We start from the raw sequence: 23,446 nt of genomic DNA on the forward strand, positions 1-23,446 counted from the left end.
GAAAAGCTGGACTTCTAACAAGCTGTCAGTATTTACTGGAATTACACTTGGGGCATCATCCCAATAAGCTCTGCAAGTAGATCAAAAAGGCAGGACTACTTAATCATTATCCTAAAGCCAGTCTGAAGAAAATGTAATCAGAAGGAATTTGACTAGCTGACAAGATGAAACTGCGTCCCCACAGGAGCTTTCATAGGAATCAGAACCCAGACACCAAAGCTGAAGCCGGCCAAAATCAAGTTCTTCACCCTTCCTGCAGCTCAAGAAAGCAACCAGAACTGGATCAAATAAGCAGTCATTTTCTCTGACTTCTAGGGAGCAGCACACACGTATCAATGCCTATATTTATTCCACTTCACCACTTCATGCTTTTATCACATTAGAATACAAATATATACAAATATTCTCAACCTCTGTGTTTGCAGACATTAGCATGCCAACTAAGCCCAGGAACACAACTTGGTTTCCTTCAAACTGCCGAAACAGAAGAAGGGGTTCTTAGATACAAATAATGTAAAGAAATATTTCTCTATATTGTCAGGTTTGCTAAAAAAAAAAAAAAAAAAAAAAGAGGAAATGAAATTCAGAGCATCACTGAAAAGCTTTGCAACTAACAAGTCATTTAATAAGGAGGCACTATATTCAGCATGGAGTGAGTAGACATGAACTAATGCAGCTGCACGCATCTGGTTTGCTGTCTATGCTACTGAAAACCAAACAGGTGCAAGTGTTATGAAAAAGAGTTTCAAAGTAGTGAAGAAACCACAAATGATCTAAATATTGGGTAGATGGGGGAAGGGAAGAACAGAAGAGTGTCTCAGAGACATTCCAAGTCTGGTGTAGGCAGATTCCCTGAATTACAATCTAAAAATAATTCCCTTGCGGAACAGCCCTGACCAGATTCTCCATAGAATAAGAGTTGCATTCACAGACAGAAAACACAATATTTGGAGTCTTAAGAAACTTGCAGAAACTATGCAAAAGTAATTTCAACCGTGTTGACAATATTATTTCTATTTGAGCTCTGTGTGCTAAGAAGATAAAAATATCCAAAACTGGTATAAGATGCAACCTTGTCTTTGCAAAGAATTATCAGCTTGATTGTGCAAAACAATTCCTTCAACACAATGTGGAGGAATGCAATAAAACTCACGATACAAGAAATGCAAAAGGCTTGCTTAAGTAACAGCCTGCAAATTGAAGCATTTGCTTGGCCTCATCCCAAGACAGTTCCTCTGGTTTTCATCCTTCTCATGCTGACTGTCTGACTCACCAAAGCGTTCGCATTCTTCCATTCTAATCTTCAACTTCTTGATCTCAGTGGAATGGACAATTTACCAGATATGGCGATGAAGCTGGAGTCCACCTTGTGAACTCATTTCCACAATTATCCCTCCAGATTGTGTTTTGGCAAAGCTTCCACACGGCAACCTTTCTGTTAAGGTTTTATTTCATGGATGCCACCAGAGATTCAACAGCCAAGTGAACAGGTAAGTTCTGCATTTGCACTCCGTATGTATATATATTCAACATCTGCATAACAGTGACCTTTTAGTCAAGAACAATGTTCAAAGCAAACTTGTGGACCTCGCTAAGGACGCAAAGCGTTTATAGGAGTTTAAAGGAAAAAAAATGGTTAAGCCCTTGGAAGAGCAGTCTACTGAGAATTACTGAAGAGACAAGCTGCACCAGACTCAGGAAACCCCCGATATGAAAATAGTTGGATCTGGCAAAGGAGCCAGGTTAAGCCTCATATATACACTTACCCTGTTTTTACACAGACATTTGCTTAGGGCTACAGTCAGAAGCAGGATACTGGGCAAGACGCACTCTGAAAATTTATCACCACTCTTAGGTAGGATGCAATTTATAAGAAAGACTAGGTTTACAAAGAGCAACATAGAGTAGCTTTGCCATCAAGAAACTTGCAGCAATGAATTTTCACCACTATACATAAAAGCATAACAAAAAATTGCTTCAGGAAGGTGGGGCTGAGCTGATGCTACCAGGACTCCAAGAAGCTACACAGGGTTTTGGAACAAGACATGGAAAGCAGGGGGAAAAGGAAGAAAAAGATTCTGAAAACATAATCTGGTACATTTTCAGTGGCTCTCTGCAGACAGTAATCCATCCTTCTTCAAACAACTTGCAGTGCACTTTACATGCTTTCATACAACATGAGCAATCCTACCTGTGAGGTTTCACAAGTGAGCTGCAGCGAGCCAAGCTGATTTAACAGCTCAGTGCGGGCAAAAGTGGTGGTCCTGCTCTCCCTGTTCCACTTCATGCTCTCCCACTCCTCCTCCTCCTCCACCAGTTCCAGTCTTATCTGAAACTTCACTGATTTCAATTAACTAAAGTAATAGACAACAAAAGTAGCAAAACCATTAATATTTATCTGTTAGTTTAGTGAGATAAATCAGCTCACCAAGGAACAGCTCAGATGAAGGAGGCAGGAGGAGTGAGCAGCTGGGAAGCTGTGAGGAGGGGAGTGGATACTACCCCTTTCAGCATCATGAAGTGTTACACATCAGCACAGCCATTTCATGAAAACTCCCCCTAATTCAGCTACTCTTGAACAGAGCTTTTGGCTAAACATGCAAAAAAAAAAAAAAAAGAGGATTTAAAAAAACCAAACAAACCTCAGAATATGTTTTCAGTTAAATGGATTTTTAAGTATTTTTAGATCTTATTCAAACAAATCTATTTATATGTGAAAATACAACAATGCATATCAAGACCTCAGCTTACTATGCAGTCTATTAAAATCATTTCAATCACATTAAAAATGTAGAAGCAATATATATGTTGCTGGAAAAGTGTTAAGAGAAGTCCAATAAATGACTAGTAGCAATGATTTGCTAGGTACCTAGAGCCTGAATTTGCCGAGTTACTAAAAGACGATCTTCTTCCAAAGTAGAGACAGTATTTCTTCATTTTTTGGTTTACTGAGTGAGTTCAGTTGAGTAAACTACTATTTAAAATTAAGAAGCCTTCTGAATATTAAAAAGACAGGAACCCTTATTGTCATCACCCTACATATAATAAAGGAACTGGATGCAAGGGAATGAGAGGTACTGCATTCGGGGGGAAAAGACGACCAGAAACACACACATCTGTTTACTAACTATAGATAATAACACTTCCTCTTTCTCACTAAAATGTTTGTTTTAAATGCAAAGCAACTTTTCCCCCAGTGTAGTCACCTCATTTAAGTTTGTGTTGTTTAACTACTAAAGACAGCTTAAAGCCCAAAATAGAACCAAACTTTAGATTACTTCCCAGCAGCTCAGTGCTGGTAGGTTCACCTCTTCTAGGTTTTCCTCAAGACAACACACACTGTAACAGGTCAGTTGTTTTAAAGCAGTTTCCAGGACCACTTAAAATCTGATCAACTATGTGTTTTGCAAACAACATTTTGTTAAATGTTTTACCTTCACTCAGGCTTTTAAGAAATGTTGTAGAGTTAGTTTCAGGTTTCCCTAAAAGGAATCTATTTCTAACAAATATCAATACTGTATGCTTGCACATCGAGCAGTAGATGTTCTAGATAAGCATTTCTAGAAACTTATTTTGAAATCAGATGACCACTAGTATAGTTTCTACATGTCATCTATCAAACAAGGAACACTACCACGGGATTGGAGACTATCAATTCAAAATTTAAGATAGGAGAAATAACAAGGGGAGATTCCGATGACCTCACAGTCATCTGAACACTATGCAGACCAACAGAATTTGCAGGAAACATTAAAAAAAGGCATGAAAGTAAAAGGCATGAAAACAGAGACAAATAAAAAGTGATTTGAAAAAAATATCAGTAAAATACTAAATTAGTTTGGCATAAAGAGTTAACAGTTTCCTACAAAAATATGGAAGATCTAGTTTATTCAGTCTAGTCAACCTAGACTCCATGAAGATGTCTGACATAGTAGCATGCGGAAAATAACTAGGAGACTCAGGTGACTAGTAGAAGATGTCAAGATACTTGAAGAAGTGACTACAACTTGCTATGGACGTAACAGGACTAAAAGTAAAATATCAGCTTGGATGGAGGTTACCTCTCCAGGACTCTTAAGAATCCACCTCAAGACCAATCTTGTATAGTGTCTTCAGCAAGGACTTAGTCTGCAAGCAGGAGTTTTCTAGCAAGCTAGAGGCATTGGAAGAAACAGGTAACTAAAAATAATGGAAACTGTATGACATTTAGTATTGTAAAAAAGAGTATGTTTCTACTAGGATCTCAGGATTGACCTCTGCGGGGAGGGAGAACAGAGAAGGTAAAGAGTGCAGGTGTCTTAGGTGGTCACAAGAGCATTTGTATGATAAGCCTAACACAGCTGCAATATGATCCAGATGCACAGACTGGATGTTGGATCCAGATGCTGAACATCCAGATGCTGGAGAGTCCTCTCCAGCACAAAGAGGGAAACTCTCACCTGGAACAGTATATTCAAACTAATCAAGCTTGCTCAGTATGGATAGCGGGGTGACAGAAGGAATGGAGATTTTACGCAAGACTGAAAAGTGTGGTCTGAGCAATGGCTGGGAGAAGATATGACTGCTCTCGGCACATACAGTGGGAGAGCACATGTAAGCAACAGGGGGAAACTGCTGCACCTAAGAACAGTGAAACATCACTGGCACAAAAATCAACTAGTCATAGACATATTGGGCGTTGGAAGAAAGGTCTCAAATATCAGAGCACTTAAGACTCCAGGACCTACCTTCAGTTTCTTTCAATGAGAGTAGAAGGAAAATAAACTTCATTTTATAAGGCTGGAGACTAAGGATTCCTAGAAAAGTAATTAAATGGGATGCTTGCTTACAAATCAGGTGACCCTTTATTTTAAAGCAGTGAGGTCCTAAAGTTAGAAAGCCTTTCATAATTATACAGAACTGATGTTTTGTGTTCAGTAGCAGTGAAAGCTATCCCAAGTCTCTAGCACCAGGGTAAGACTTCAATTCCATCACACTCCATGCTGGCTCTTTGAGGGAACAGTAGCAACATCCCATCTTTCAAGCTGAAGTCTGGGGTTTTAATTTTTTTTTTTTGTGCAGGGCAACCTTATGTAGCACATCTACCTCCAAAAGACAAAGTAAAGAAAACCCAGGATTCTTTGCATAGTTCCGTACCAGATTAGCAACATGAACACATCGTAGATAACTGCTGCAAGATTCTTCCTTGCTGGACAAGTCAGCGGGTTACATAAGCTTCGAATTTTTAAAAATATGAACAAGCACACTAGCTTACCATCAGATATGTGAGCCTTAGGCCTTAGAACAATGGGGTATTTTCAGAAAGAATTTGAAATGCTCCACATGATATTGCTTTATAAAAGATAATGGCCTCATTTTACTTCCCGCTTTGCAGTAACAAAAATTTCTGTGTTATTTACAAGCTGGTAATATAAGTGTTTGCTTGTATATAGTATTTAGGAACTGCATTATAAATGTACATGGGATTAAAAACATTGGGTACTTAAAAGGCAAGGCTTTTTTAAAGTGCACATGTAAAATGTAGAGAAATAACAAGTGTTTAAAGAAACAGAGAAATTCCATTGGAAAGTAAGAAATACATTTCTCAGCAGTTTCATTTTTCAGCTGTGTTTCCAACTCAAACATTTCTTCTTAAGATACGTGAAAGTGAGTGAGTAGAAATCAATTACAAAAGTGAAAATATCTTGTCTGTTTTTACTATTTGAGGAAAAAGGTTTTCAAAGGCCTGTTCTGTATGTCTTGGCAGTTAAAATTATTTGTGTTACTTAAACTTAGAAATCCTTTCACTAATTTATTTTTCAGCTGATTCAATTGCAGGCAACCTAGTCAGAGAAATTTACTTCGAATAAAAAAGGATGCTGTTGAACATAGTGATTTCCCTTTGAAATTCTTCATAAGGGTGACAGTCGTCTTGCATTTGTGCTTCTAAAATGCCTTCCACAATGAGGTGCTGATCCGTAACAAGGAACATCGGCATTATCACAATACAAATAAAAGCACAACTTCTGTCTTTGTATCCAGCAGTTAAGTAGTTAATGTTCTCAAGCTAGGGTTTGATAAAGAACTGAGAACACTGTCTGTATGTGTATCAAGACAAGAATAACAAAAATACAAAAGAAAAAAGCAAGTCACCTATATTCCTTCACGATACATATATCTACTAAATTTCTCCACAAAACTGTTACACATGATCTCTTTCAAGACTATTGTGAACAAACACACACAGAAATTACATACTTCAACGTAAACTTAACCATAAGAATTCAACAAACAGAACAGTTCAGAAACAAAGAGGTTCCAGCAGCAACAATAATGTCTGCAGTAGCAAACACATGTACAAAAAGTTTCTAAAGGGCAACACCAAACATTGGAATGCAACATCTCACAAAAGTTTTTTCTTCACACACTAGTATTAATTTAAATTTATGCAGTACTATCCCCAGTTGAATCTCAGAAGCTGACTGTTTGCTAGATTACATTTAATAACTGAGCCACAGACAGACCCAGGTAAAGTACTGACAATTGTGTAATACAGCTCAACCAGCTAAATCGGCCACAATTTCTTCAACATATGTAGAAACACACGGCGTGCTGGGGTTTTTTTTGCAAATATCAGCCCCGTGGTTTCCAGTATGATTCTTTGATTAGTAAAAGATTCAAAGAGGCTGTTGGACTTAAACTGAAGTGTCAAAATAGGTCAAAATTATAATTCCTTAGTTCTCCCAGGGGAAATTCCCAGGATTGCTGAGATGCTCATGCCAACTCAAAAATCGTGTTGATCAGAAAACATACCACATTAACCATTTAATTTTTGCCTAGCAAAAAAAGTGTTTCTGTGGCTCTGGTAGAATCCATTCCAATAGCTGCTACAGGGAGCCAAAGACTCAGACCAACAGCTGACAGCCTCCCTACATTTCTTCCCTCCTGTTATCATGTACAGAAGCTGTCTGTACCGGACATTGCTGGCAACATGATTAGCAGTTTCAGACGTGCCCCGGAGTTCCTGCCATCAAGAACATGTTATCTTATGTATCTTTCATATCAAAGTGCACAAGAAAGAGGCAAACACTGCTGGTTTGAAAAAGATCTATTAGGGATCCAAACGAGCATTTCCCAAGCTTTGCAAAATTAGTGAGAACAGGGGCCAACTTCAGTAACACTTCATATACTCGCGCACTGGCTTGGTTAACAGGAAAAAGGCCCACATCAGCTTTTAAAAACAGGGCACAGGAATTATTACTCACAGTGTTACAAAGGCTTTTACAAGTTTTTTTCCACACCTGAAGAAAGTCGAAGCAGTTTCTTAACTGCATGAAGTTTATGTTACCCCTCTCCCTAAAAAGACTAAGCTATGCTTACATTATAAAAACTGGTGATACATAGAAAAAAAACACTGATGACAGAATCTCCCTTTTATGAGGCACATATGTTGTTCAAATATTGCTCGTGAACAGTGCGATAAAGAGATGTTTTCCATGAAGCAGAATTTATTAGGAACAACTTAGGAGTTCTTGATATACAGCTATTCCAGCACATTTTTTGTAATAAACTATTTAAATTAATAAGCCACTTTCATACTATTTCACCATCTTTCAAACTTCTGTAACAATGTTTGGAAAAACAAATATTATTCATTAAAAAGTCTTAAGAATTATCAGCCATGCATACAACATTTGGTCACTTTATATTAAGAGTCCATGTATTAATATAGTCATGACTTATAAAAGGTAGAGGCTTTCACGAATCATTAACCTACATTATCAACTGTTACGGCATCCAAAAGCTTGCTCATGGTAATAGCATGTAGCTACCTATTTTACCTTGTATTACCATGGTCACACCCCTCTGTAACATGCCCATAATGTGTTTATAACTTGCAACAGTTCATAAATTATTTATAAAGAAATCTTAAAATGAAATATGCCCCTGTATCTTTTTTTTTTTTTTAAACCATCTGGGCTCTGAAGACACAATATGTGAAAGCACAAGGCAAAGATGAAAACAAGATACATCTGATTTTAAGATGATAGATGAAGAAAAAGGGCTTTTGTTGTTTTAAAAAAATATATATATAACCAAGGTATTGATTACTCTCAATATAAGCTACCATTGCAACAGTATGATCATGAGCATAATTTTATGAAGTTTTAAATGGAGAAGGGCACCTGAAGAAGTGGCAGTCTACATATACTTAACTGAATTGCAAAATGAACATAAGCATAGAATTAAACTTTCAATCAGTGTAACGGCTTACCAATTTCAGCAGGTAGTTGCTTGATTTTGTTCTCTCGTATGCTAAGCATGGTGAGTTTTGACAAGTTTTTGATATCCTTTTCCACAGTAGTTATACGATTAAAGCGTAGGTAAAGAGTGGCGAGAGAGCTTAGCCTATACACCACCGAAGGGATTTCTCTAAGTTTGTTATGCCGCAGGTCAAGCATGCGCAGTTTCTTCAAGTTATCAAGAGAGTCAGGCAAACTGGTAAGTGAGTTTTCACTCAGGGCCAGTGTCATCAGGTTCACAAGACAGCCCACCTCTGCCGGTAGGGACTGCAGTTTGTTACTGTATAAATAAAGTTCTGTTAACTGCGTTAGCTCTTTGATAGCTGATGGAAGCATGTGTATAGACCTCTTGGACAAGTCCAAGCGCATTGAATTCTCTTCCCGGCATTTATTTAGCTCTTTGATCACTTCAGCATTGCTGGATTTTTTGCGGGTACCTGTGGCTGGATTAGGTCTTTTTATCGTATTGTCCACTGAAAAAGCTACCCCAGGCTGCGTGCTACTGGAGTCCTTCTTTCCATCTTTGGCATCTTTCCCTTTGGTCTTAGGCTCCTTTTCTTTGCTCTCTTTCCCAAATCCTCCAGAGGCTTTGGCCTCCTTCTCCCTTTCTTTTGACGATGGGACTTTTGGATCCTTCTCTTTACAGTCCTTTTCTTTTCCTAGATTACTACTCATGGTGACTCAACGTTTAGCAAGCACCACATGAAATCCGTTTCTGAAGTTCACAAGAACAATTCACTGCTGAGGCAAAAAGGATCCTTAAAACATGCAAGCGTTGAACTAAGGGAGGAGCTTCGGAGGTGTGATACCCATTTGCTACATATTGGTTCTGAAGGCACTCTTTCCTAATCCTGGTATCAGGAGATTCAGCTGTAGAGATTAGAAGGTCAAATGCTCCGTATTAGTATTTCTGTAACATAAAGAGAAGAGAAGCCAAAGTTAGTGTAAATATAAAACTTAACTTCCAGTTAAATGTTGAATGTTTCTACATCAAGGCTGTGCTCACTAACTCAGGTTAATGATTTGTCCTTCTCTTCAAATGTCAATGAAAAACCCAGTGCTAAACCCAAAATACTACACCTTGCTCAGAAGACCCACTATGGTAGAAGAGCTGTACTAATTAGTATACATGAGGAAAGAAAAATTACAGTTCTTAAACATAATACTGCCTTCAGTACTACATTTGAGTCACCGTCTTACATCTTAGCTAGTTCTTAGCATAACACTCTGGTCGTCAACATGAATATTCTCTCTTCCCTCCATGCCCAATCAGTCAATAAAGATCTGCTATAATTTTAAGTGCCTGCCTCTTCAAACAAACCTGTACAGGCTTATTCTTTCAGCACAAGAGAGTCTTAATTAGATCTACAGTGAAATGTAATATGCTACAGTAACACAAACACTTTGCCTCGAGATCTCACTTCTGACCAGCTCTGAACCGCAGGTCTCTGCTTTTAATGTGGAGCAGAACCTTGTCACCAGCTTCATGTGCTTTGAAGACGCAAACATGAGAATTTTTAAAATAAACCCATCAAAAAGTCAACTGAAAGCTCAGAAGAAATAACATATTATGCTTCAAGACAAGTAAAATTATGAAGGAGTTTCTCATGAGAGTAGGATATAAAATATCTTTAGACAGTATCTGCAATTTTCCCTCCTCAATGACTATAATGCAGCCTAATAAGTGAACAGATGTCTGAAACCTATAGAGCCCCATTTACATTTTTACGAAATCATCATGCATCATAGAAAGTAGCTTTGCTTTATGCTTCAATTCAAAACACGTGACATGCCTGAGAACTTCACGATTCTGAATACTCTGGAGAGGTCTTTGAATGTATCTTTGTGGAAGAAAATAAATGGTCAATCAATGGCAACAATAATTTAATGTCTCCATGTTAGTCCACCTTTTGGCCTAGAATCAGCTTTCCTTTGTTATGCAGCATTCACTGATGAAGAAAGTTTGTTTGTATCTCAGAAGAGTACCTTGTTTCCCCAGCCACCTGAGCTATGTTAAAATACCCTTAAAAACTCCACAGAGGCTGCGTCGCTGTCCTAGCATTCCATCTTCTGCACAAGTTCATAAAGCTCGTAATCAAAATGAATTAAATAATATTTTGCATACTTAAACCATCAGCAAGTACTAGAAATACAAACATTTTTTAGCAAAGCTCAAGTAACTATTTTTCATTACACAGTTATGCTACGTATGTTTGCCTTCAAGTACAAACATGTGCTCAGAGAACCCAAAGGAGCAAACTTTGCTCGATATATTCATTCACATTAAAAAAAACAAAATGTAAAGAAAATCTGTTTAAGGACAGTAAGAAGGACAAGCCACTTTACCTCAGCTGCAAATCAAGCTGTTCAGTAACAAAGCTCAAAAGAGCACCTCCCCCAGGAGGTGGCTTCCAGTCCTTCACCCCAATTCATTACTGCTACAGTACCACAAAGTGTGTGCTACAAACCCCGTAATATCAGAAAACCCTACTGCCTCCAGTTACTGTGTTCTGGACAACTCTGTTGTAAAGGACCACGGCCATTTGCTAGCAGCAGCAAGCAACAACAGCTTTTAACTTGGAAATTTTCTCCGACACAGAGTTCGCTAAAGCAGCACGAGCCGGTTCCTTACTGCATCCTTAAGATTTCCACCCAGCTTTTACACCACCCATTAACCTGACCTATCCTCAAGATTACCAACCTCACTACATTATATTTTAAAACTTGTTCTCAGCACTGTATAATCTACGTGCTTGTAAAACTCCAGCAATAGGAAATGTAATGGCTCCAATGCAAAAACGCAGCTGACTAAAGGGTGGGAGCCCGAAATGCCCGACAACTTGTTTTCAGTATGAAAGGTAACACAAAGAATCGAAAACTAACACAGTTTCTAAATTCTGATAATACATAGAAAACTCAGCCATGTAGCAGTGCCAGACAGCTACTGCTCCACATCAAGCCCCTAAAGTGCAAAATACTCAAAAGGCTGCTGCTCTCATGAGCTTTCAATTTAATCAAATTTAGGACCCACCAAGAGATTTGTTTAATTTCTTATGTGCACTACAGCTGAAGGAGGTTTTGAAAGAGCCTCAGAAAGGAAAGACGGCTGGAGATTAGTACTGCTGAAAGCAGCTCGGTAGTGCAAATGCTCCAAATAATCTGCACGCATTTCACTGTCTTTGTTAGCAATTACTTTAATTGTACCTAAAAAAAGCCGGGGGGGGGGGCCTCCCTGTTTCAGTATGCCAGTTTAACATTTCATTTTCTGGTAAGGAACAAAAGTCTTTTGCCTATACAAAAGGATAAAAATTGAGAAGTCATTAAAACATCATCTGAAACATATAAAGAAAATTCAGGGAAATACAAAGGGTCATGACCAGAGACTTCAACATCACCTCACAGTTAAAGATGTTAGGAGGCAGTCAACGGGCAGGCAAGCCACAGGCAGCCGTGGTTTTCTAACACATGGAAACTGGAGCCGAGCTCGCAGTGCAGCAGGCCTTCAAAATATACTCCTTGTTCAGAGTGACAAAAGGCTAACAGTTAAATGTACTGCACCTATGTCATTTTTATCTCTTTACTGAGGATTTGAATTACTGCCTGAGACTGCAAAATGTATTTAAAATAGTTTGAGAAGGTTTAGCCTCTTTCTTTGCAAATAAAGTAATTCTCTAATACCTAGAACAACTACAACTAGCACTTATAAGAAGAAAAAGCTTATGATGAGACCTGTACCAGATGAAACACAATAAAAGCCAATGCAGGTGGAATCACATCAAAGAAAATGCCTCGACTGGAACAGCCTCACCCCTCCGGAGTCTGAGACACGCCTAAGGCACCGGCATCTCCCCCTTCTCACTCACCAGGGCTGGGATTCCCAACAGCAGAAGGTCCTACCACCCTGCAGAGTGGCGGTGCACAGCAGGTACCAGCCGGGTTTCACCCAGTCACTCCGTGAAGCAGTAAACTCCTCTGCCACAAGGCAATGTTTGTGTCCTGGTGATTCCCATTACTCTTGACATCCCTGCAACCTTTCTTCCCCACTTTGCTTTATTTTGGGGGAAAAAGTCACAGCAAGTACAAGAGCCAGGACAAAACTGTAATTCATGAGACAACCTTTTCTCTTCTTAAAATCCTCTCAGTCGCCATACATCACCAACTTCCACAAGTGAAAGATGTCCAAGCAAGAAGTCTTCCTAGCTAAATAATGCTGACTTACCCCCAAAATTGGCCAAATCTTTCTAGGCTGTCCTGTAAGTACAGTATGGTGTTCTTGTATCATAATGCAGAGGCAGCATAGGACCTAAACAACTATATGAAACTCATCCTATTTCTAGTATTTTGTAACTGTTAATACTTACCATTGCAACCTATCTAAAATTATTTTTAACATATTTGCATGCAATATAGATGAGAATACATATTTGATGCTGTATGCTTTCAGTTAGCAGGACTAAAATCTTGCCATTTCATACATTAGTAACCAAGTTTTGAGACAAAACTCAACAAGGCAACTACGCTCAGAACTCCTTAATCCTACCAAGACGTATACAAATGAAATACTCAACTTCGCATAAGCAGCTCTACAGAACTTTTGCTTCTATTGCAGATCATTCAAGCTGATGGTGTTACTCACATACATCAAGTTAAGCATGTATGTAAACTTTTGGAGGACATGGGCATAATTACATATACCACAGAGGAAGCTAAATATGTTTCAAAAGGTTATTCATATTTTTCAAGCCCTTTTGGTTAAAGGACAAGAGTCATCATCAATTCTAAACTACAGTCAAACAAGCGTTCATTGTATCTAAAAAGGAGAGCTTCTTTTAGAGATATTTTTAGCAAAAGGAAATTCAGTGAAATTAGCCAGTTCTGCCAACTACTTCCATTTTCCAATGCTGTTCAAACTGACTTCCTGTCAATATTAATTGACATAAAAACATTTAACTATTATGTGCTGGAGAACTTGGAAAACTGAGTAAGACTCTCGCTTGGCACAGCATATGAAGGAAAATAAAACTTCTAGAGAAGTTAAGGAAAATAATCTCTTCCCTGTTCCGAATATTATTTTTTTTAAAGTAAAATATTTGTAAATAGCTATAAATAACCAGCATCAGAGTTTTGATTCACTCCTCCTGATGTCTGGTGAACATAATCCAGATGTATTTATTTTTTCTGTCAACTGTAACTGACAAAACTTCAGAAACACAAACAACTTCAGCCTAAACTGTATCACCTTCCTTAGCTGCCTGAAAAAGAGTAACACATCGACCTTGTATATTTTATGATTTTTTTTTTTATAGGTACAAGTAATTGAAAAGAGATTTCAGTTACTCTGAACAACAGCACCCAAAACATTTATGCAATAAATGTTTTATAAAAAATGTGGTAACCTAGGAACAATCATGTCTGCGATTCTAGGAATAATACTAAACTAATCACCTGCAACTTGGTAATATAAATACTGATGCTTCCTGGTCATTATCTAATACAATATGAGGCTCGAGATAAAGGATTTCACCCAACTGCTATTCAAGGAAGGCTGTAAAAGACTTAACTGTCTCCTACCCACCACTGCAGAGCAACTTTACTACCTCCCCCCAAAAAAAAAAAAAAATCCATTGCCAATATTACTTCACAGCTTAGTAAAGATTTCCCCTCAATTACATCTTTTAATTTTGATTTTATAGGAATAAACTCAAGCAGGTGACTGCCACCAGGGCTGAACTGGTGCTGGGATGGCGGGGTGACCAAACCCCAGGTGCAGGAGGAAGCCAGCCAGCAGGAATGGCCGAAGCTCACCCTGCTGACAGCACCAAGGAACCGCTGCAAGTCTTGCTGCTCCCGCCACAGAGCAGTGGGACCCCTCCAGAAGAGGCCATCCCTGCATGAGTTACTCTCAGCAATCCCTCAGTTCTCAGAGGATGCGTTATGTGTCTTGTGACTTCCAAGTATATGAAAGTTTCCTGTATGTTCACAGAGATGGTTTGAAGAAGAAATCGTTAATTGAAATATTCTCCCACTGCTGAAATATTTCCCTCTCAAGTGATGAGGCTAACCAACAGCAGTCTTTTCTGCCAAAGGACAATCATCGTGGCACATCATCTTGCAAAATGTCACTTTACAGCTCCACTATAATACTTACTCGTTCCTGTTCTGTGTTTCAGTAGATAAAACAGGCACTTTAAATCATAAACATTTCTAATACTCTGAGCATGTGATATCTAAGGCATCATTTTCACTAAAGCGTAATACACTACACTCAAATAAAACAGAATTTTACTTCTTCTGTAACATAGCAGGAAACCTACAGGCCTGCATTTGAAAGGAAAACTCTTTACTACGTGTATAATTTTATATCATGGAATAGGAATGATTTTTCATTCTGAGTTTGTACTAAACTTAACCCAAAGGGCACACACCGTGCCTAGGGCTTTTCAATCCGAATAACAGAAGAGGATCATTCCGAATATTAAACATGTCGAAGAAATAAGGAATCAGCTCATACTTGACACTCCGGAGTAAGCAGACAATGATTCCACTGCATAATAAAAAAAGAAAATGTTTTGAGATCGCAATTCTGATCTAGGAAATTCCAATTAGTCAGACCTAAGTGGCTTTTAACAACAAGGCAGAGTTCAAATGCTATCTAGTAATTGCAGCAACACCTGTTCACAAACAACACACGGGGAAAAAAAAAAATCTACCTTCTTAAAAGTATTTACCTTTTACTTAGAATAGCATGGAATATATCAAAAACATTTCATATTCCACTACACCACAAACATGAACACATCAATAAGCAATGGATGAAATTTAAAGTTTAGCCCAAGCAGCTACGACGACTTTCCATTCTCAATACCACATATGCAAAAAAAAGATGGTCACTACTTTCATTTCAAAACCCAAATAGCTTAAGCCAACGAGTCACTTGCAAACAAAGCACATTCTCTCCTACAATTTACTAGCTTCAAACATCTGACCTACAGAGTTTTCATCTGTGTAAGTGCATTTGAGCTTCTGCCGCTGCAGCCACCACAGACCAGCTGGGAGCAAACTGCTGAATCAGTCACCAGGCGGTTGCACAGCTTCTCTAAACACAAAACCTCATTCAGATGTATGGAGACAGCACGGGAACAACCAGCCATCGCACCGCCATAGATCAAAAATGTCGCCTAATCTATCTTGACAAAAGTAGTGCTCCTGAAATATGTCAGCTAGACACTTTCTCTTCTTTGGGAAGAAAACTCCTTTATTTCAGAGTACAGGACGGTCGATGGCAGCAGCATAATACTGTAATGTTTCTTAGTGCCAGCTGCAATGGCTGGCTTGTTCAACAGAGAAGGCTGACCATTAAATTCATCTCGGTCCTGTAAATGAACAGCCAACAGATGGTAGTTTACAGACTACCAATGTAGCCTGATTTCAATATATCTGGATGTGACCCCACCTTCCCCCCTAATCCCCTCTCAAACTGAGGGAGCAGCTTGTTGCCTCCCTGCACGCACAGCCCGAGCCTGTGGAGCTGGGTCAGTGAGGAGGCCTGGACCCTGACAGCCCACTAAACCCTTTAGGATATCTTCATCTGCCAAAGGACTGCAGCCAAGACTGTTCCCTGCCTGCTTGCTGCTTCCATGGCTGCAGAACAGCTGAGCATAACCCAGTCTCGCATTTGAGCAAAACCTGGAGGTCAAGTGAATGACTGAACAAACATCAGACCAAGGGGACAACAACTAGACCATTTTTGAAGGCTTGCTTATGCTTTACTTGTGGTTTCTTAAATCTGCAGACACATCTGTAAGTGTAGGCACCTAATTACAAACCTACATGCAATTAAAGCTGAAGTTACTATAAATAAGCAAATCAGTTTCAAGAGGTATTCGGAGGTTGATCACTTTGTGCTTGCAGAACCAGGCATATCTCTCAGGACATCCCATCCTGGCTTCTGACAGAACCGTGCCCTTCCACGGCAAACGCACAGGCACACGGACGTTACTGCCGGTTTCAAAGCTTTCGAATCCATCTTTTCATTCACTTGTCACCAGATTTGCTGCTCTCTGAAAGTACTTCATTGCACTAAATGCCAGGTCACACACCAAAGTCCAGATCTATCATGACAAAAAGGCTCCACACTAGCAGACAGAAAGTCACCTACGCCTTAAGTTCCTGGGGGGTAGAAATAATCTTTTGTGCCCTGCCTTTGAACTCATCTAGCAAGTACATAAATACACATACTGTGATTCATTCTATGCACTGCCAACTTTATTTTTTATGAAGCATTTTCTCTTTTTCTCCTTTACAGGAAAAAAGCCCACTAGTTTTTGGCCAAGTTATAAAATACTGTTTCATGTTTTTGTAGAAATAGACTCTAAGAGCAAATACAAAGAATTCTGCTAACTCCTTGTGGCAGCTTATTTTAATATGCAAAAAGGTACCTTCTGCATGTGTGGCCCCCCAGCATGTACCTTTTGGGCTGCATGTCTCCATTTCCATGGTAACTTGTATCAGCAGGCTGGGTAATCCTGCATAATACATGAAATTTGAAAATCGTAACTTGCTAGGTGAAACAAATTTCCCGGTCTTAGTACAGGTCCTAATAACTAGACATGACTAAAAAAGGTTATTCTAAAGGGACATATTAGTCTAGGAAAATCCAGTTATCTCACTTTTGTGACTATACAAATTCTGCATCTATAGTGGCATACAACCTTCCACAAGAGCAAGTGCTCCCAATTTACCCAATACCCTCCTTTGAATAAAGATCACCCTGCTGTAGCAAAAACTTACTTTCCACTATAAAAAAAAACTTCACTATTACCACCATGCAGCACCCAGGCACTACCATTCAGATCCCTCAACAGCTCCTATAAACAAAGGAAGCAGCCTGCCACACACAGCTTTGCTACAAATTCGATAGAAAATGGCACTGGTCCCACCAAAGGTGATGATGTAAACTTTAAACCAGCATCAATTTTTTTTTTTTATTCATCGTTTCCTCTGAGCAACAAAAACAACATATCAAAACAAAACCAACCAAACAGGAGACAAAACAAGAATGATGGACAGAAGAGAAAGTAAACACACAAAGCAATAGTAGAGTAATGTAATATCTACTAATTATCTATATTATCAACGACTTAAGTTATGTTGATCCTACAGAAATTGGGACAAACCACATGCTGAATCCCATCTCAGCTAAATAAAACATTGCTCTATTACTATCTAGGGTAGCATCCTACCCTGGCTCCTACCAGCAACACAGAATTATCTAGCAAAAAAGCAAAAATATTGTTTATTGTAGCATTTCTCTTTGTTTCTTCATCTCTGAATTTGATGCAGTAAGTTTGCTCATCTTGTTCAACATGCTTTTATGTAATAATTATGACCATTTCACAAAGTTCAGTGCTGGATGACTCTCAGTCCCTTGAATTTTCTGACCATAATTAGTGACTGTGTAAGTCACAAGATCCCTTTGCCGAGGATTACTCTTCTAGGAAAAAAGCCTATCTAAAAATCAACTTAAAATGTACTTTTAACACAATTCTGAACATGACTCTTTACCTTCTATGTTCTAGCAGACAAAGCCACAATAACCACATATGGCAGCTCGGCACTGCACAATATCTGGCCACCGTTCAATTTTTTTTCTAGCTAAGATTATTTGCAGTTCTTGATCTTCAGCTAAGATGAGAAAGGCTTGGACATATTTGTTTTATTGAACACCTAGTTTAAATATAACTAATGTATAGAAAAGCATATATGTAATAACATTTACTTTCCAACTAACATACGTGAGTTTGGAAGATATACAAGTGTCTTGTAAAGTCCAAAAAAACCACATATTTACCCACAAGTTTCCAATTATAAATCTCCTCACTTTTAGAAGTCATTAACATACTTTGCATCTGACCTGCTCTCAGAAAATAAATATCTCTTTGAACAGATCAGCATTCTTCACAGAGAAAAGATAACCACCATAATCTGAATCAAATTTGCTCCAATTTAAGTGTACATTTCCGCTTCATTACAACTAAATTAAAAAGAAAATTTATTTGAAAACTGCACAATGATCAGCTAGAGTTGTTTTCTTTGGGATGGCATATTTTTCCAAAATTTTACATTATATATTTCATATTACAGGAAACCAAAACAAATTTAGAATATTCTGAATGAAAAATCAAAAAGATCTACACATCTTCCCCCATTACTGCTTAACCAATGTTTTTCCAGTGAGTTTTTTTGTTTGGTTTTGTAATCTGACCCTTTCGGATTAATGCATTTTACCTGGCAAAAGCAAACTGATTCAGGCCAAGTTAGTATATAGATAGAACAAGAGTACAAAGAAACTGCTACATTTCAGATAACTGGATATAAGTTAAAATACTCTCGTCTCTTTTTTCCAGTAAACATTTGCCTAAACATGATGTGATGGACCACTTCTGCCCTCCAAGTATTCTTATTCAGATGCAAGAACTACAAACCGCCAAAGAGAAATGGTATTTTTTCTGTAGTATGTGTCTCCACTCCAGCTAGATTCTCATTATTAATCACTACATTTCTAAGGTTAATTGCGTTCTGCCTCCCCAGATTCTCCCTGCAGTTTCAACTGGATTTTGCATTATTCCCTCCCTGTCCTTACCCTGTTGTGCTGCATTACTGCACACGGTTAAACAGCTTCCATGTTCCAATGGACAGACCACCGTCCTGCACCGCTGCTTGAAATGATGCTCAACCACAGCTGGAGAAGCCAAAGCAACTTAGGAATACCTTGGGGAACCTTGTAAATTAACGGCACCATAGAAATGTAGGCTCATTATACACCCTGATAAGGTGATGAAGAATAAAATTGCTCCCAAGCCTTTTTCAAAGCTTTCAACTGTTTTCCCCCATGAGCAAAACAGAATTAAACATAATGACATAAAGCAGTGAAATATTATTTAAGCACATGTATGCATACTATAGGTGATTCAGGTAGCACTGTATACAGCTATATACAGCGAATGGTCTGTGGCAAAGGCTTCTTCAATCGTGTTGAACTTTTTTAGACTTCACTCCTCAAAGTTGATGTTTACCAGCAGCTGCCTGCCAGCCCTTGGGGTTTTTGGGTTGTTTTGGGGTTGGGGACGGGGCCTTGAGGGGACATGAGAATAGAGGGAAAAGGTACGATAATTTCTTTGGTTCAGCTGTTTACAAGACTGACAGCTGGTAAAAGCACGTTGCTTTGTTCATGTTGAAGGTAATCTTAACACTGATTTTGTAAGAACTACAGCATTTTTGTTTTAGATTAGGGACTTGAAATCTATTAAGATGTCTGGTGCCACAGTGAACTTCACCCCATACTCACTCCTGGCCACTCTGAAACCTCTAATAAGAAAACTGCAAGGAATTCCTCTGGCAACAAAGAGCTGAGTAGTTCACAAACCCTGAGCCTGTTTCACCTCAACTCCTACACGCCAGCTTCTTTTGATATAAGGCATTTCCACAGAGCAAGTCAAATGCACAGTGGCTGAACAGGCCTTTCCTATCTGGCTGAGACACCTTCCTACCGTCCTCCCCACCTTCCATGGGGTCACAGTGGCCACACAGAGGAGAAAAGCTCCTGCCTGGAGCACAGGCAAGCTGAGAAATATGGGGAAGGGAGAAACAGGCAGGAGCTGGAACAAGAAAGGAGACGGCAGGCCGGCAGGCATGGGTGGTGGGCAAGAAGCAGCTGGTAAGAAACTCCACGTAAGAGAATATCACAGATATAAAAATACTGAGACAGTAATCAGTCAACAAAACACCACTCCTGCTCCTACACACTGCATGGAGAAGGGGTCTTAAAGAAGGCAAAAGTATGTAGTAATTGGAGATGTATTAAACACATTCTGACAAGCACGGTCACCTAAAGCACTAGAAGCCATCTCATTCACACCTGTCTAATTTTGACTGCTTTATCTTGCAAACTTAATTTTCATAACTTCTTACAGTATTTTTATTTAGGTTTTACATGGGGGGTTTTTTCCCAATCAACATTTAATGCATTAGCATTACAAAAAAACCAAGAATGACAACATTTGAATTTCTTGCAAGTTCATCCACATTCTTACAGATTCCAGTGACTATCCCAGAGATTTCTTTCCCAGGATAGAAGATAAAACTGAAACAAACATGGAAGAGAAATCAAGCTCTGTTCACCTTCCTATGAAGAACCATGTAAAGTCCAGATCTGCCATGAATACTTCTCATGCTCACTCCTGCTGTCGAGCGGCCTTACCCACACAACACCTTAAGCCCCAGCCTGACACCCAAAAGATTCCAAATGGCACTGAATACTATTCTGCTTATAACTAGGAGCCTGATTAAAAGATTATTTCACATATACTAACAATTCTGGAAAATGCATGATAAATTGGGTAGCTTCACAGGAACAAGATGTTTTCCTTCAAAAGAAAAAAAAAAAGAAAAAAGAAAACTACTATGATCCCTTCCAAGCAGATTCTTCAAAATCTGTTCAGATGAGGCATCCTTTTTTTTCTAATAAAACAAGAGGTCTTCAATGACATTTTTACTAGAAATAGTGAAAAACATGATTTCTGCTTGCCAAAAATCAACTGGATGATATACTCTTTAGCATGCTTGAAAGGCTTATGTATTGTAAAACAGAAAGTGGCAGCAACGTTAATCTGAAAAAAGTCATGGAAAAAATTTAGACACACAAACTGAATTAAACAACACTGTACAAATATGATGCAATAATAAGCCTTTTACCTCACCAGTTTCTAATAAATTAAATAGAAATCTGAAAAAACTGATGAAAAAGCAGGCTAGCTTAGATCTACATGAAAGCTCATACCACTGTCCTAGCAAAATTAAAAAAAAAATTGTATTGTATGCCTATTTATCATGAACGACATTCTTGCACCTTATTGCCCTTCATTTTAGACAAAAAACAGATCTCTTATAAATGTCTAAGTAACTCAGCAAGGAATCATCTGATCTGTTTGTGAACATTTAAAAGTTATAAGACAAATGACTAAGAAAAATGCAACCTTTACACTAGCTCAGGCACAACATAGTGCCTCACCAGACCTGCCGGTCTCCAGATATTTGAACGTTGCAAAATCTGTACGTATTAAATAAATGGACCAGAGGATTGCACTAGACGGTGCGAGTTGAGACCAGGTGATTCACTGCATTCGGATTGCCCACATCTGCTCCTCTCTGAGCTGCACAGAGGCGAGGACTGCTCTCAGCTCCTTGCAGCGCGTCCCTGTACCGCACCCAACCTCTGCTGCACAGCTCGCCAAAGTGATGGCGCCTAGATTTTTGCTTTGCTGCGCAGGGCAGATGGGTATTTCAACCGCTTAAGGGACATTCACACAAGTAGTACAGGTTGAAGCAATCCAGATTAAAAGAGAATTAGCCCTCTTCAAACCAAGTGTAATGCAAGAAGTATCAGACATATGCAGAAAGCAGTCAGAAAAGGTATACAGACTCACGAACCAACTAGAAGGACTGAACAAATTTTAGTATAACAACATGCTCCAGAGCATTATGTTCAAAATCAGGGTACTATATTCATATACAAACAGTATGAGGATACAAGGAGAATATCTGAGGAAGTGAGAAGAGAGCTCCTGAACAGAAAGAAAAAGAAGAAACTGAAACACTGGAAAGGTACCTAAACCTCTAAAAATAAATAAATAAAAATTAGTTTAACAAGGAAGTTGATTGACTAGTTTTAACAAATAGTTGCTACCTATTTGTTCCTTTTTTACTCAACCATTCTCAAAATAGTGGGAAGAGAAGAAAAACCACAGAATGACACTTCCAATGAAAACAGAAAGGATCAGAAACAGAGAACAAGCACAGGTACAGGTAAAAGAGATGACAACCACCAGCATTTACCTGAAGTGAGACAGCAATACTGGGTATAGACTGCAAGGAACTATAAGTATGACAATGTATAGGAATAACAACCAAAGAGCAGTAGCAGACAGACAGGCAGGACAACAGAACTAGAGAAGACTTGGGGAGCAGGACCTGAACTGGTGCATTCCCTGCAACGGCGCATGGCCAATGCCACCTTCTCAGCATACACTCCCTTTGCAGCAAGGCACAACATACCAGTGCTGTATTCCTCCATCCTGTCCCAAGCTTTTCTCCATCCCTCCCTTTTGTGCAAGGCAAGAAACAGACAAATTACATCAAGTCTTTTATTCCTATGCGGGGCTGAAGGATTAGCATGTGTCTGATGAAACCTTCTCCTCCCTACCAGCCTCCAGCTCCTGTGATTCTTGGACATAAGGTTGTGCAAACGGGGGCAGCTTCTCTCCCCCACGATTCCTCCTTCCTCCCCTTCTTCCATTCTCTGACAATAATTCTTCAAACAGAAGGTGGAAAAGAAGTTGCAATCTGAAGAGCTGAATATCGCTTGTCTGTATCACACAAATTCCTACCAAACCAAAAGCTTCCATAATTCTTACATGGACAGTGAGTAACATAACTGGTCTGACAATTGTCAGTATTGGCTTAGTATTAAAGTATAATTAAATGCTATAAGCATACATTTTAAATGTCTTTTCTTAAAAATGAAGATACACATAAAATCACTTTATATTAAATCAGCATCCTATGGGGATCAAATTCAGACATGATGCAAACAAAGAAATTTTAACTTAAAATGATCTTGCTTGCTAAGACTAAATTTGATCTGTGGTTGTGAGGACTACCAGTTGGAAGCATGACTGAAAGAGGTTTTAATCACGGCCTCTGTTGTTTGACACATTGTGTGCTGTCCTCTAACTCCTAAATTCCTCATGTCAGATCTGTGCAGATAATACTATTTCACTGCTCACTTCTCTCACAACCAACCTCTAGCTTATTTTACAGAGCAAATAACATTACCACTAAATCCAGGCCAGACAATCCCTGACATAGCCTGCTCATTACTGCAGGCTGTGTTCAGCATACTTGATCTTATGCAGTACCATCTCTTTCCTACTTCTAGCATTTATTAATAAACTATCATTTTAATTCAAGAGCTGTTCAGCTCTCCCCAGAAGAATGTGGTATCTTCAAGGGATGCTTTTGTGGATCCACTTCCTCTCTTATATTTACAATCACACCATAATTCTGTAAGAATCTGCTAGAAACTTGCCTATCCCCTCCATCCTTTG

General features: G+C 38.9%; 1 protein-coding gene across 1 annotated transcript in view; it reads right to left on the reverse strand.

Annotated features, from left to right (window-relative positions):
- SHOC2 (SHOC2 leucine rich repeat scaffold protein) overlaps window positions 1–23,446 on the reverse strand; it is a 65,656-nt gene that overhangs the window by 29,554 nt on the left and 12,656 nt on the right. The window contains exon 2 of the mRNA XM_050898987.1: window positions 8,255–9,192. Coding sequence (XP_050754944.1) covers window positions 8,255–8,957 — 703 coding nt within the window. The 5' untranslated portion in view covers window positions 8,958–9,192. The remainder of the gene's footprint in view (window positions 1–8,254; window positions 9,193–23,446) is intronic.

This window comes from Gymnogyps californianus, chromosome 6, assembly GCF_018139145.2.
Source record: "Gymnogyps californianus isolate 813 chromosome 6, ASM1813914v2, whole genome shotgun sequence".
Lineage (NCBI taxonomy): Eukaryota > Metazoa > Chordata > Aves > Accipitriformes > Cathartidae > Gymnogyps > Gymnogyps californianus.